Here is a 12,029-nt window from a genome sequence, read left to right on the forward strand (position 1 = left end):
TTGTTCTCTGCTTTATTACAAGTGCCCAGAACAGGGTCTGATAAGCTGCCAACCAGTATTTGGTACATGAACGAGTAAATGAATGAATGAAATGCTTGCCCCAGAACCAGATGAGAGTCAGCCCCTCTGAGCCACATGGTCCCAGAAGGAAATGAAGATGCAGTCCTGAAGGAGGAGGAAGCAGATGTGGGGCAGGCAACCTCCAGAGACAACCCCAACTCAGCGCAAGCAGCAGGGTATCCACAGATCATGATCCAGCCTCTGGTCTCTGGGCCAGACACACACATAAGGAAAGAGAAGGGTAGAGAACCCCACGTTCCCCTCGACTAGACCAAGGTGAATTCTGGAAACCAGACGATTATCTAAAGCAAGGCCACATTTATGATTTAGTGGGTACTGATCAGAGTGAGAAGAGGTACAGATCAGAAAATGTAAAACTCTTCAGTGCAGGGCTGTGGTCTGCAAATGACTGGAGTGGGGAGGAAGAAGGAAGGAGAGTTTAGGGAGGAGATGAGGGAACTGCCTTCCACCCCTCTGGGTCTGATTCTGTGCAGTCCTGACCTGGTTCCATTCAGATCAGAGGGGCCTTAGACCCCTCGCGTGCTTTTAAATTATCCTTATAGTGGATAGAATTCCCTAATTTACTCTCAGATGACACTTGAGTCTTAGCTCTCTTAGCTTAAACTAAATTTTGACTCCTAAAGTGAATGCCATAATTTCATTTGGTGGCTTTTTTTTTGGCCGGGGCTGGGTTTGAACCCACCACCTCTGGCATAGGGGACCAGCACCCTACTCCTTTAAGCCACAGGCACTGCCCCACACTTGGTGGCTTTTTCATTGCACTGATTCCTGAGACGAAAAAAGAAGTGACTTCTGATCAATACTTGTCAGAGGAGTGAAGGAAACTTGTTCAAGTCCTGGCGTCAGGTCATAGCAAACCGTGGGCCAGAGCAGAAGTGGCGACCCACCCCCACCCCTCAGCCCTAACATATGTCAAGAGGACTCACCAAGGGAAGAATGTCTTTGCTCTTGTACAAAGCCAGGGTCCCTTAGTTGAGGAACTTGAATAATTTGTGTCAAAGTACCTGGAGATGAACCACTGAGGTGTTCATGGGAACATGACAGGCCCAGTCCTGTTGGTTCTGGGTTTGTCATTCAGTGGTTGCCCTAAGGACCGAGACTCACCCTCTTAGCCCACAGTCTCTGCCCAGACTGGAGCAGTATGGACTGGGCCTCACAGATCACAGGACTATGGTTGTTGGCTGCTGGAAGCTTGCACAGGGCTCAAGAAGAAAATGCTGATAGACCCTCATCAGATAGAGTGGAATGTAGCTTCCTAATGGGACTGACTGATCTTTTTAATACTGTGAGGTCCTTGGAAATCTGCAGTTATAAGAAATTCTGTGGCAAAGTCAGTCAAATCCCATGGGAGGAAAGAGCTGAAGAGCACTAGACAGTGCCTGCCTGGACATTGCAGCTACATTTCCTTGTACGAATCCCCATAATAAAATTTCCTATCCAAAATAAATACACATATATAGCTGTAAAACCTGACACTACTGAATAGACCACACTGTGGTGGCCTGGCCCAGGCCTCTTGGGTTACTTTCCATGCCTGGCCACCTGCCTCAGCTCAGAACCCCCTACCCGGTCCCTGAAGGATTTGCACCTGAGTTCCCCTTGCTTTGGTTTCCAGGTTCCCTCCCCCTTCCTTAACCATGGAGTATAATCTCTTGCAAACAGTGTAGAGCTGGAGTGTGCTTTGTGAGTCCATCTGAAAAGCCTTTTTAATAGTGAATTCAAATTTATTAATACAGATAATACAACTGATTTCAGTTGTGTCTCATTTTGTCCATTACAGTTGTGCATTTCTTATATTTATTCTATGGCTTTATTTGGTCTGTTTGCTTTCTAAAAACATATTCTTTAATTTTGGGATTTAGGATGGCTCGTATTTTTGAACTAGTGAATCTTTATGAGACTCTTTGGGTCCCTCTTTTCCTTACCTCAGCTTCTGCTGTTTGGTTTCTATCTTTGATGAAGCCCCAGACCCTCCCCCCATGCCCCTGCCCCTCACTAGACCCGCCCTTTCTCTCATTTTAAAAGTAGGGTCATTTCTATCTTAGACTGCATGTCTGCATGTCATTTCTCCCTGTTTCAGCCTCAAGTGTGCTCAGAGCCCTGCCTCAGTCAGTCCCCTGGCTGAAATGCCCTGTCGTCTCCATTGGCCAAGGCTTTGGTGGATGACCCAGTGGACGACTCAGTGAGACTCTCTCTGCATACGGAGTGGGCTCCTCTGTGCCTCTCTGCTCTGCTTCTCCCCTTCTAGCTCCTCCTCTTTTCCTTGCTATCTTCCACTGGTCAGCATGGCCTCTTTCTTAAAGTTCTTCCTCCTTGATGGTGTAGGACTCATCCTGGACTTTCCATCCCTTCTTCCTCCTCCTGTCCTCAGTCTTGATCAGGGCTCCTGCTTTGCGGGTCTCTTGGTTCCCTTGGGTGCCTCCTCCAAGTTACTCTAAGGATGTCCTGAGGTGACAGGCCTCTGATACCTGACATCCATTCGAAGGCGAGGGATGAGAGGGCACGTCCCACTCGGCTGGTTTGGCACCCAAATGGGTATAGACTGTAGCCTGGGCTCCCCTGGACCCTCCATCCTGTAGGTCTGAAGGAAGCTGGAGGCAAAGGCTACCCCTCTGTAGCTGCCCGGAACCTTAGGAAAGGTTACTGCTTTTCTGTTGCAGGGGTGGGGAAGGGTGTGGGGAGAAAGGGGGTGGGCCGGAGCTGCAAAAAGAGAGAGAAAGTGGGATCAGAGCAGAGTGGAAAGCAAACTCCTGAGCCCCCCTCCACTGGTACCTGTCAGAAGGGCACTGGGAATAAGCATCTGTCACTCCCACTGCTCCTGTAAGCTACAGCTCCCAGGAGGGGCCCCCAAACAGTTATTTGTCTTTGGAATTTTGAGATTCCTAACATAGTTGGGTGGTTCCTGGTCCTCACATAAAAAGCCTGTGGAGGAATTAAACTTTATTTCCATCTTGGTTTATCTCAGAGCACACTCTCTGCTTTCCTCTCTTCCTTTTCTTTTCTGCTGTGGTCAGAAAGCCTCCATATCACCCTATAGTGTGACTGGGATGTTCACAGGATTATTCTAGCATAACTGTCTTGTTCAGGCAAAGGGTTCCTTATGCACTTCACAAGAGTACTCCCTCAACTTCTGAGTAAATTTAAACCAAAGACATTACATTCTAAAGAGTGTGTTGCTGAAGACAGATGGTTGTTTTCTATAAATGTATCATCTATTATGTCCCTCCTCCCAGTTCTCTATCTTGCTTGTTTCCTTTTGTTTTCATCGATCTTGCTTTGTCAGAGACCAGAGAGCCCTGGGAGATCCTTCTGCCCATGAGAAGTGAGACCTTGCCCACATCTTTTGAGTGCCCAACCTAGGGTAACTTGTTTCATGTGGGAGCAGGACACACATATCTTACGAGGCTATGTTGGGATTTATCTTTCTCTTTCTTCCCAAGAGCCACTATAGTGACAGTCCCTTTCCCAGAAAAGATGACATCAGTGTGTTTTATGTATTTATGTATTAAATTTTCAACTCAGATCAAAACCCTGCTGAGTTTTTACCAAGAGCAACATTTTAAAGAGTTTTCCTAAAAAAACAAAAACAAAAACAAACATTGATATGCAAATTGAGGCTTTGTGTTGCATAGTGCATGATTCTCTTTTTTTTTTTTTTTTTTGTGGTTTTTGGCTGGGGCTGGGTTTGAACCCGCCACCTCCAGCATATGGGACCGGCGCCCTACTCCTTGAGCCACAGGCGCCGCCCGTGCGTGATTCTTTAATCACATTCATTTGGAGAATCTTGATAGGAGAACTTCCTTACCATGGGAGTTCTCCCTTTACTGTGACTATGTGAAGAGTCTCTAACACAGGATGCACAGGGCCTCCTCCTCATGCCCACCCCACCCAGGAGGTGACTTAAGGGATGCAACGGAGGGGGCTGGCCTTACCCTGCAGAGCCCCAGGCCAGGCTCACACTTACCTGGACACTGGCAGCCCCTGCTCCACGCCCCTGCGGGTCATCTGCATGCCCTGGAACCTAGGGGGCACTCTGGCGCACCCGACTCCAGACCCAGTGGTGAGGATTCTGGGCCTGGATCTGGAAGGGAAATGCAAGGGAGTGAGCACCTGGAGGAAGGCCTAGCCCCTACTCATCTCTGTGCTGTGTGTGCCCGTGTCCCCCAGACTCCCCCGTCATCTCCGACAGACCTCCTCGCACAGCTCTGGGGTGACCCAGGCTCGGTATCCCATTGCGTGGAAGAACTCCATCCTCAGATTCAGGAACTCCTTGTAGAGGTCAGGCCAGTGCTCCTCGCCCAGCAGGAACTGGAAGATGCTTTGCTTAGAAGTAGGGTCGTCCTCCTCCATGTCAGAGGCGATATAGCTGCCAAGGGAAATTGGGGGGGGAGGTGCTTGCCTGTCCCTAACCACAGCTGCTAGCCTCCGTCAGGACAGGAAAGGTTACACTGGAGGAACATATGCCAGAGGATAGGGGTATCCAAGAGAGAGTGTGTGGGGAAGCTTTCTCTGCAGGGCGACCCAGATCTATAGGGCCCCAGGGCATCCTCAACACTGAGCCTGCCAGGCCTCCACTGTCCTAGCCCAGGACAAGGTTCTGGCTGTCTATCCTTTCCTGGGGATTCCTCCCACAGGCAGCTCAGTCTCTGGGTAGTAAGTGGTATTTTCTGGCTACTTTTATTATCTGAGGGTCTTTCTTCTCCCCTATGACATGCAACATCTAAAAGTCTTGTGTGTTCCGTGGCCAAGGGGAACAACCACTCAGGTGGCTGGTGACTGCACACCCTTAGGCTTGTGGGTATGGCTGAGCTGCCCTGGTGGGGGTGGTGGAGGCTGGAGAATTCAGGGATATGGGAGATTTGAGAGCTGGTCCCCAGGAGGTGCTCACAGAGCCAGGAAGAAGTGGATCCTGTTGTAAAGGTGTCCAGGCAGCCCGACGCGGCCGAAGTACTCTACCACCATGGACAGCAGGTACTGTGGGGAGACAGGCTGATGGGGATGACCCGGGGCAGACAGAGGGAGAGTGTGCCGGCTGGGCCACAGCACCTCCCCCTGCCCAAAGGCCACAGAGGAAAAACCACTCGAGGTGGCATGTGCTGTGGGTCTCACGGTCCTATGCCATTTGGAGATGGGCAGGTGGACAGGCCGGAGGAGCTGCCCTGAAGGCAGGGTAGTGTTGGGCAAGCGAGCCCGCCATTCTTCTGTGTTTTCTGCCCAGATGCAAAGCTCACTCTCCCGCCGTCCCCTGTGGCTGGTGACTGCACACCCTTGGCCCCTAGAACTTTGCTGCTGTGGGTACCTTGTCAGACACTTTGAGGAAAATGTCAGCTTCCAAGAAGCTCTGGATGGCAGGGTCCTCTGCAAAGAAAGGAAGATGTATGTGGTAAGGCCTGGGCAGCCCCTCTGGAGGACTGGACGTGGGCTGTGGGGCATTGCAGAGGGAAGGGGGATCATCTGAACTCCCCCCAGCTCCTCTGTCTCGTGGCAGGGGGACCAGCTGCCTCTCCTCTAGGAAAGTTATGAACCTTAATGTCGGTCACAGCTGTTATTTCTTCCATTGGCACGACATACTGAGTTTCAAGTGTGTGATGTGAGTTTTGCTAATGTTACTTAGTCCTCAACACAATCATAATGGGATGTGATGTGGTTCTCAAAGTGTAACGAATTTGCCTCAACCTCAAAGCTTGGATGTGGCTTTTGGCCTCTGTGACACCTCAGCCTGTGCTTCATCATGTGACTGTGCCCAGCTTTCCGGCGCCACTGCTGACTGAGCACCCAGGCCGTGGGGGCGCTTACTAGGCATCACTGCCTCTCTGCAGATCGTGAGCTGTCCTCCCCTTCTCCCCAGGAGGCTCCTCTGGGATTTGAGCTGTCCTCTGAACAGGCCAGGATCATTCCCCTCTCTGCCTCTTCTCTAGTCAGCCCAGCCTCAGAACAGTACCGTCCAGCAGTATTTTCTGTGATGACGGGACTGTCCTGGGCCTGTGCTGTTCGCTATTCGCTATGGCAACCGCCAGCCCCATGAACTCTTGACATGTGCTGAGTGAGACTGAGAAACTGAATTTTAGATGTGTATTTAATTCATTTAAAATTAAAGTTAAGAAGCTACATGTGACTGGTGGATGCAGTCCTGGACAATGTGACCTCTGCGTTGCCCCCAAACTGGCCACACTCAGTCCCACTTCTGGGCCCAATGCTGCCTTCTCAGACCTCTGAGCAGCATTTCATAAAGCGCCCCTGCCTTTGCTCACACCTCATCACTAGGCTTCATCCTTTTCAATTATTTATTTATTTATGGTGACAAGGCCTTACTCTGTCAGCCTGGCTGGAGTGCAGCGGCATCATCATAGCTCACTGCAACCTCAAACTCCTGGGCTGAGGTGATCCTCCTGCCTCAGCCTCCCAGAGCGCTAAGTTATAAGCATGAGCTGACGCACCTGGCCCTTTAAGCCTTTTAAAAATTTTCTTTCTCTACATTTATCACCAGCTAAAATCAACTTATGCTGTACAAGCTGTTTGTTTTTTGTCTCCTCCCACTTTGAGCCCAAAGAGCAAGATCTTGTCTGTCTTTTCATCACTGATCTCTGAAATCTCGACAGGTGGGAATCAGAGGACGTCTCTGAGGACAGAGAACGCAGCCCCTGGGGTTCCAGCTGTGAGCTGCTTCTTCCCTTCCCTCCGTGGCTTGAAAGGGAAACCCCCATCACACACCAGCACCAGGGGACTCTGCATCCTGCCCCCCCACACCTCTTGGAGCCCCAGGGAGGTCTGAGCATGGCCTGAGGGCCCTCAGAGGACACACCCAGAAGTCGGTAGAAGGCTTCCTGGTCCTCAGGGCGGTAACTGGGTACTTTCTTCCTGTTCATCCTGAGTTTTGTCCCCTCAACATGACTGACAGTCCATAAACTCCTCCTCTGCCTCTTCTTCCTCGAGAACTTCAGGTCAGAGTCAGCTTCTGAGGAAGCTGAATTGGAGGTGGCAGGGCCGCTCTCACAGGTAGCTGCGGGAACAAAAGATCTCACGTGAGCAGTGCTGGGCCCTTCCTTATAGCTCAGCCTGGAGACAAGACTCTGCCTCGGAAGGACAAGGGGACAGGTGGTTACTCAGAGGAACTGGCCCTTCCTGCAGGAACACGGAATATGACTGGCGACACATACCTGCCTTCACATCCTCCAGATGCTTTGTCTTTCGGGCCCTCTTCCTCCCGGTTCTCTGCTCAGACACAGCAACCGAAGAGGCGGAACCTGAGGCAGGAGGACTCCAGTTCCGTGGAGCTGCAGGGAGGAAGTGTTCCCTGTGATCTGGGAGGGAACCACCTAGGAGATGCAGAACCCCTCGCTTTTCACCCACCTCAAGGATTTTGCATGTGACATCTGAGGGCATGAGACAGGAATGGTCATCCCCTTTGCATTTATCTACAAAGGAGGTAGGAAACGAGTTATTTATTTACCTTTCTTTGCCAGGTAAAAACTGCCCTCCTGTGCCTCTTTTCGTGGCTTTTGCTGCTTGGAGGGCACCTCTGTGGAGACAAATGTGGAGCCCTCTGATTTTTCGTCTTCCATAGATACCAAAGTGAACAAGAAGGTGACCTCATGGCTCACCCTGACGCTCCTTCCCATCTCCTGCAGAACCTGACTCAGAAGAGTCAAGGGGAGGAGATATGGCACTGAGCTATGTTGTGTCACCTTCATATGGAGACCGGGAGAAGAGTGGACAACCTCACACACCTGCCTTTCCTTCCGAGCACGCCTTTCTCTTCCGACCTTTCTTTTCTGCCTTCTGTTGGCTTAGAACAGCCTCTGAAGTAGCCGGTGTGGCCATCAGAGGGATCTTGCCTTATCTGGATACGAAAGAAAATATAAGTAACCCAATCTGATTTCCAAGCAGGCTATTTCTTTCTATTTAAGCTGCTTCTTGTGAAACATAATGATAATTAAAATTGCAATATGTGTACTATGTAATAGTAGCTAACACTTATTTGATTGTTCACTAAACTTTAGAATTTAGAGATGTCCAGCCTGTGGCCCATGGGCTATATGCAGATTATTTGAGGACTATTTTGTTTATCTGTGGTGTTGGATATCACAAAAATTATGCATGGACTTTCGTTAGTGTTTGTGTATTTATGTATGGCCCACAACTCTTTTTCCAACCTGTGGCAGAGAAAAAGAAAGGTTGGACACCCCTGCTTTAGATATTGATCTGTGCACCAAGAATTACCTCATTTAATCCATGTAATCTGTTAGAGAAGGTTTATGGCTTACCTGATTTACAGACAGGAACACGATGCCTTATCTTGTCTAGGGCTTGTCTCCTGACTGTGGCTATAGCACTTCAGATTTGGGATTAGATCTTGTGTCTGACAAGCGCTCCTGGGGACAATGGCAACAACAACTAAGGCACAGTTACGTGTCCGGTAAGGTGAAAACTGCATGGCCTGACATACTCCTTTTCCATATCAGCTCTATCTAAATATCCTTCCCTAGGAACCCCTATAAATTCATGGACGATCAAGCCTGGCTCCAAAATACGACCAGAGTGGCGCATACCCATCTGAAAAGGCCCCTGAAGCTGATCACAGCAGCCCCTGCCTCTCCTTGCTGCCAGAGGCTGGTGCTGCTCACTGTGGTCTGCACGTGTCCTTCTACCACTGCTCAGTGCTCTTTCTTTTTCTTGAGACAGAGTCTCACTTTGTCACCCCCGGTAGAGTGCTGTGGTGTCACTGCTCACAACAGACTCAAACTCTTAGGCTCAAGCGATTCTCTTGCCTCAGCCTCCCAAGTAGCTGGGACTATAGTCGCCTGCCACAACACCTGGTTATTTTTAGAGTCAGGGTCTTGCTCTTGCTCAGGCTGGTCTTGAACTCCTGAGCTCAGGCAGTCCACCTGCCTTGGCCTCCCAGAGTGCTGGGATTACAGGTGTGAGCCACGGCGCCCGGCCTGGGCACTCTTTCTTCTCACTCAGTCCCTCTGACCCATGGCTCTCAAAGCTCTCAAGGCAGCCATCCAGGGCTGGTTCTCTGTGAGAGTCGGCTTTCAGCGCTCCTTCCACCATGTTCACTTATTCTCTCTTTTATACACATTGTCTCCTATTCTCTCTCCCACCCAAATTCAAGACCTGTTTTCCTTCCCGCTGCACCCCAGCCTCTGATCCGGAGACTCGCAGGCGATCCCTCCCACATCCCCCGAGACTCTGTGGGGAGCTTACTTCAGAATCCCAGACTTGGTCCAGTACGGGAATGAGTGATGCCCAGTCGAGTCAGTGCCTCTCTCAGATCGAGGCAGTTGAAACTGGGCTTATGCCTATCCAGAGCACAGCCTCACAACAGTGTGAAGAAAACACTGGTCGTAACCAAGTGTTCAGGATCAAAGGGCTTTCAAGATTCTAGAACACTTGTCCTGATTTACCAGTGACCTCACACCATTCTACCAGAAACTTCTCTGGTTTTTAAAGGGCACTTACGAAAAAGGCCATGGTAGACCAGGTGCGGTGGCTCATGCCTGTAATCCTAGCACTCTGGGAGGCCAAGGCAGGAGAATCTCTGAGGTCAGAGGTTCAAGACCAGCCTGAGTAAGAGTGAGACTCTGTCTCTACCAAAACCAGAAAAATTAGCCAAGCTTTGTGGCAAGCACCTGTAGTCCCAGCTACTTGGGAGGCTGAGGCAGGAGGATCACTTGAGGTCAGAAGTTTGAGCAAGACCCTCTCTCTACCAAAAATAGAAAAAGCTTAGCTGGGTGTTGTGGTAGGAGCCTGTAGTCCCAGTTACTTGGGAGGCTGAGGCAAGAAGATCGCTTGAACTCAGGAGTTTGAGGTTGTTGTGAGCCGGGCTGATGCCAGGGCACTCTAACCTGGGCAACAGAGTGAAACTGTCTCAAAAATAAACAAAAAAAGCCATAGGCCCATGGGGAAGGGGACTGGTGTCCCAGGTGCAACATTGGAGTTACCTCCTCTTCTCTCAACATTTCCTCATCTTGTGTTAAATCAGATCAATGACTCCAAATGAAAACACATACCTACATTACATATCAGAAAATTGAGAAAATACAAAATTGAAAGTTAATTAATCCCTCATCCATACTGAAAAATTACTAATATAGTTTTTATTGCCTTTCTTCTTATTGGTGTTTAGTGACCATCATATTAAAATAAAACATCTTAAACTTACTATATTTTGAGGTAATGGTAGATTCACATGTAATTGTAAGAACTGCAGAAAGGTCCTAAATACCCTTCACCAAATTCTCCAGTGGTAACAACTGGCAAGACTATAGTTTATAATATCACAACAGGAAATTGAGATTGGTGCAATCCATTGACCTTATTCATATTTTACCAGTTTTAAATAGACTTGTATGTTATTAGTTCCATGCAATTTTTATCTCATGTGCGTGCTTGTGTGGCCACAGTCAAGATACAGAACTGTGCCCTTGTGTTACTCTTTTCCCAAAGTATTCCCTCCTCCCTAATCCTTGGCCACCACAAATCTCTTCTCTAACCCTGTAATTTTATTATTTTAAGAACAGTAGAGAAGTGGAACCAAACCATATATAATCTGAAATTGGCATTTTTCACTAGGCATGATTCCCTGAGATCCATCCGTGTTGTTACACGAGTCAACAGTTCACTCATTTTTATTGCCACACTCTGTTCTAGAGCGGCCCATCATTTTTCATTTCCACAGGCAATGGATGTCTAAGTCAGGCGCCCTCAAACTTTTTAAACAGGGGGCCAATTCACTGTCCCTCAGACCGTTGGAGGGGCGGACTATAGTTTAAAAAAAAAAAAAAACTATGAACAAATTCCTATGCACTCTGCACATATCTTATTTTGAAGTAAAAAAACAAAACGAGAACAAATACAATCACACTGCCTCATGTGGCCCGCGGGCCGCAGTTTGAGGACCCCTGGTCTAAGTGATCCATTTTCTCTGCAATGCCAGCATTTGGTATTATCACTGTTTTCTACTTTAACTGTATCACATTGGTGTCTTAACTGGTATTTTCCTAATAGCTAATGTCATTGAATGCCTTTTCATTATACAAATGGCAAGAGATATGTTCATTTATTTGCCATATCTTCTTTGGGGAAGTGTCTGTTTGAGTCCTGATTGAAACTTTACTGTTGAGTTTTGAGAGCTCTTTAAATATTCTAGATACAAATTTTTTGTTAGATACATGGTTTGCAAATATTTTCTCTTAGCCTGTAGCTTGTAGCTTCTCCAGTCACCCCCCCTAATAAGGTCTTTCGCAAAGCCAGGGTTTTATGTTTTTACGAGGTGCAGAATATCATGTTTTCCTTTTGTGGAACGTGATCTTGGTGTCAAGTCTAAGACATCTAGCCCTAGGGTCCAAAGATTTCTCCTGTGTCTATTTTCTAAAAGCTTTGTAGTTTCACATTTCCACCTTCCTTTGGAGTCTGTAATTCACTTGGAGTTAATTGTGTGAAGTTTGTGTGGCATGTGAGGTGTGAGGCGTAGGTTGAGAGTCATTTTGGATGCTCTTACTGTTGCAGTGTAGTTGGTTGCAAGGGCTGTCTTCATTCTATTGAATTGCTTTTGTGACCTTTTTGGAAGTCAGGTTTCCATTTCTGGGTCCTGTGTTACATGGCATTCATTTGTGCCTCTGTCTTCTGCCAGCACTGCACTGTCTTGGCACATAGTGAGCCTGAGCACTGGGTAGGGCCATCTATTCCTCTTACTTTCTTCTTCTTTTTTTTATTGTTAAATCATAGCCGTGTACATTAGTGCAATCGCCTGTACCCATTTATTCCTCTTACTTTCTTCCTCTTTTTCAAAAGTAAGTTATTCTAGGTCCAGTGCTGAAGGGCTCGGAGGGCATACTTGGCACTGTAAGGACATTGCCCCAATTCCACAAGTTGATTTAGGTACAGTTCCTATATTCCAGGGGGCCAAGGGCTTATAGTATTTTGAAAGAAGTCAGAAATCCAGG

The 12,029-nt window shown here is 48.3% G+C and overlaps 1 protein-coding gene across 1 annotated transcript; it reads right to left on the reverse strand.

The window, feature by feature from the left end:
* Nucleotides 1–4,102: 4,102 nt before the first annotated feature.
* LOC128584355 (putative speedy protein E7) lies at nucleotides 4,103–9,135 on the reverse strand. The gene is made up of 8 exons (XM_053589355.1): nucleotides 9,042–9,135; nucleotides 7,532–7,600; nucleotides 7,239–7,382; nucleotides 6,884–7,081; nucleotides 5,381–5,439; nucleotides 4,970–5,055; nucleotides 4,273–4,447; nucleotides 4,103–4,162 (listed from the first exon to the last, which is right to left on the reverse strand). Exons 1-8 carry the CDS (start codon nucleotides 9,133–9,135, stop codon nucleotides 4,103–4,105), a joined length of 885 nt encoding a protein of 294 aa, XP_053445330.1.
* Between the last annotated feature and the right edge of the window lie 2,894 nt (nucleotides 9,136–12,029).

Source organism: Nycticebus coucang, chromosome 4, assembly GCF_027406575.1.
Source record: "Nycticebus coucang isolate mNycCou1 chromosome 4, mNycCou1.pri, whole genome shotgun sequence".
In the NCBI taxonomy this organism is placed as follows: domain Eukaryota; kingdom Metazoa; phylum Chordata; class Mammalia; order Primates; family Lorisidae; genus Nycticebus; species Nycticebus coucang.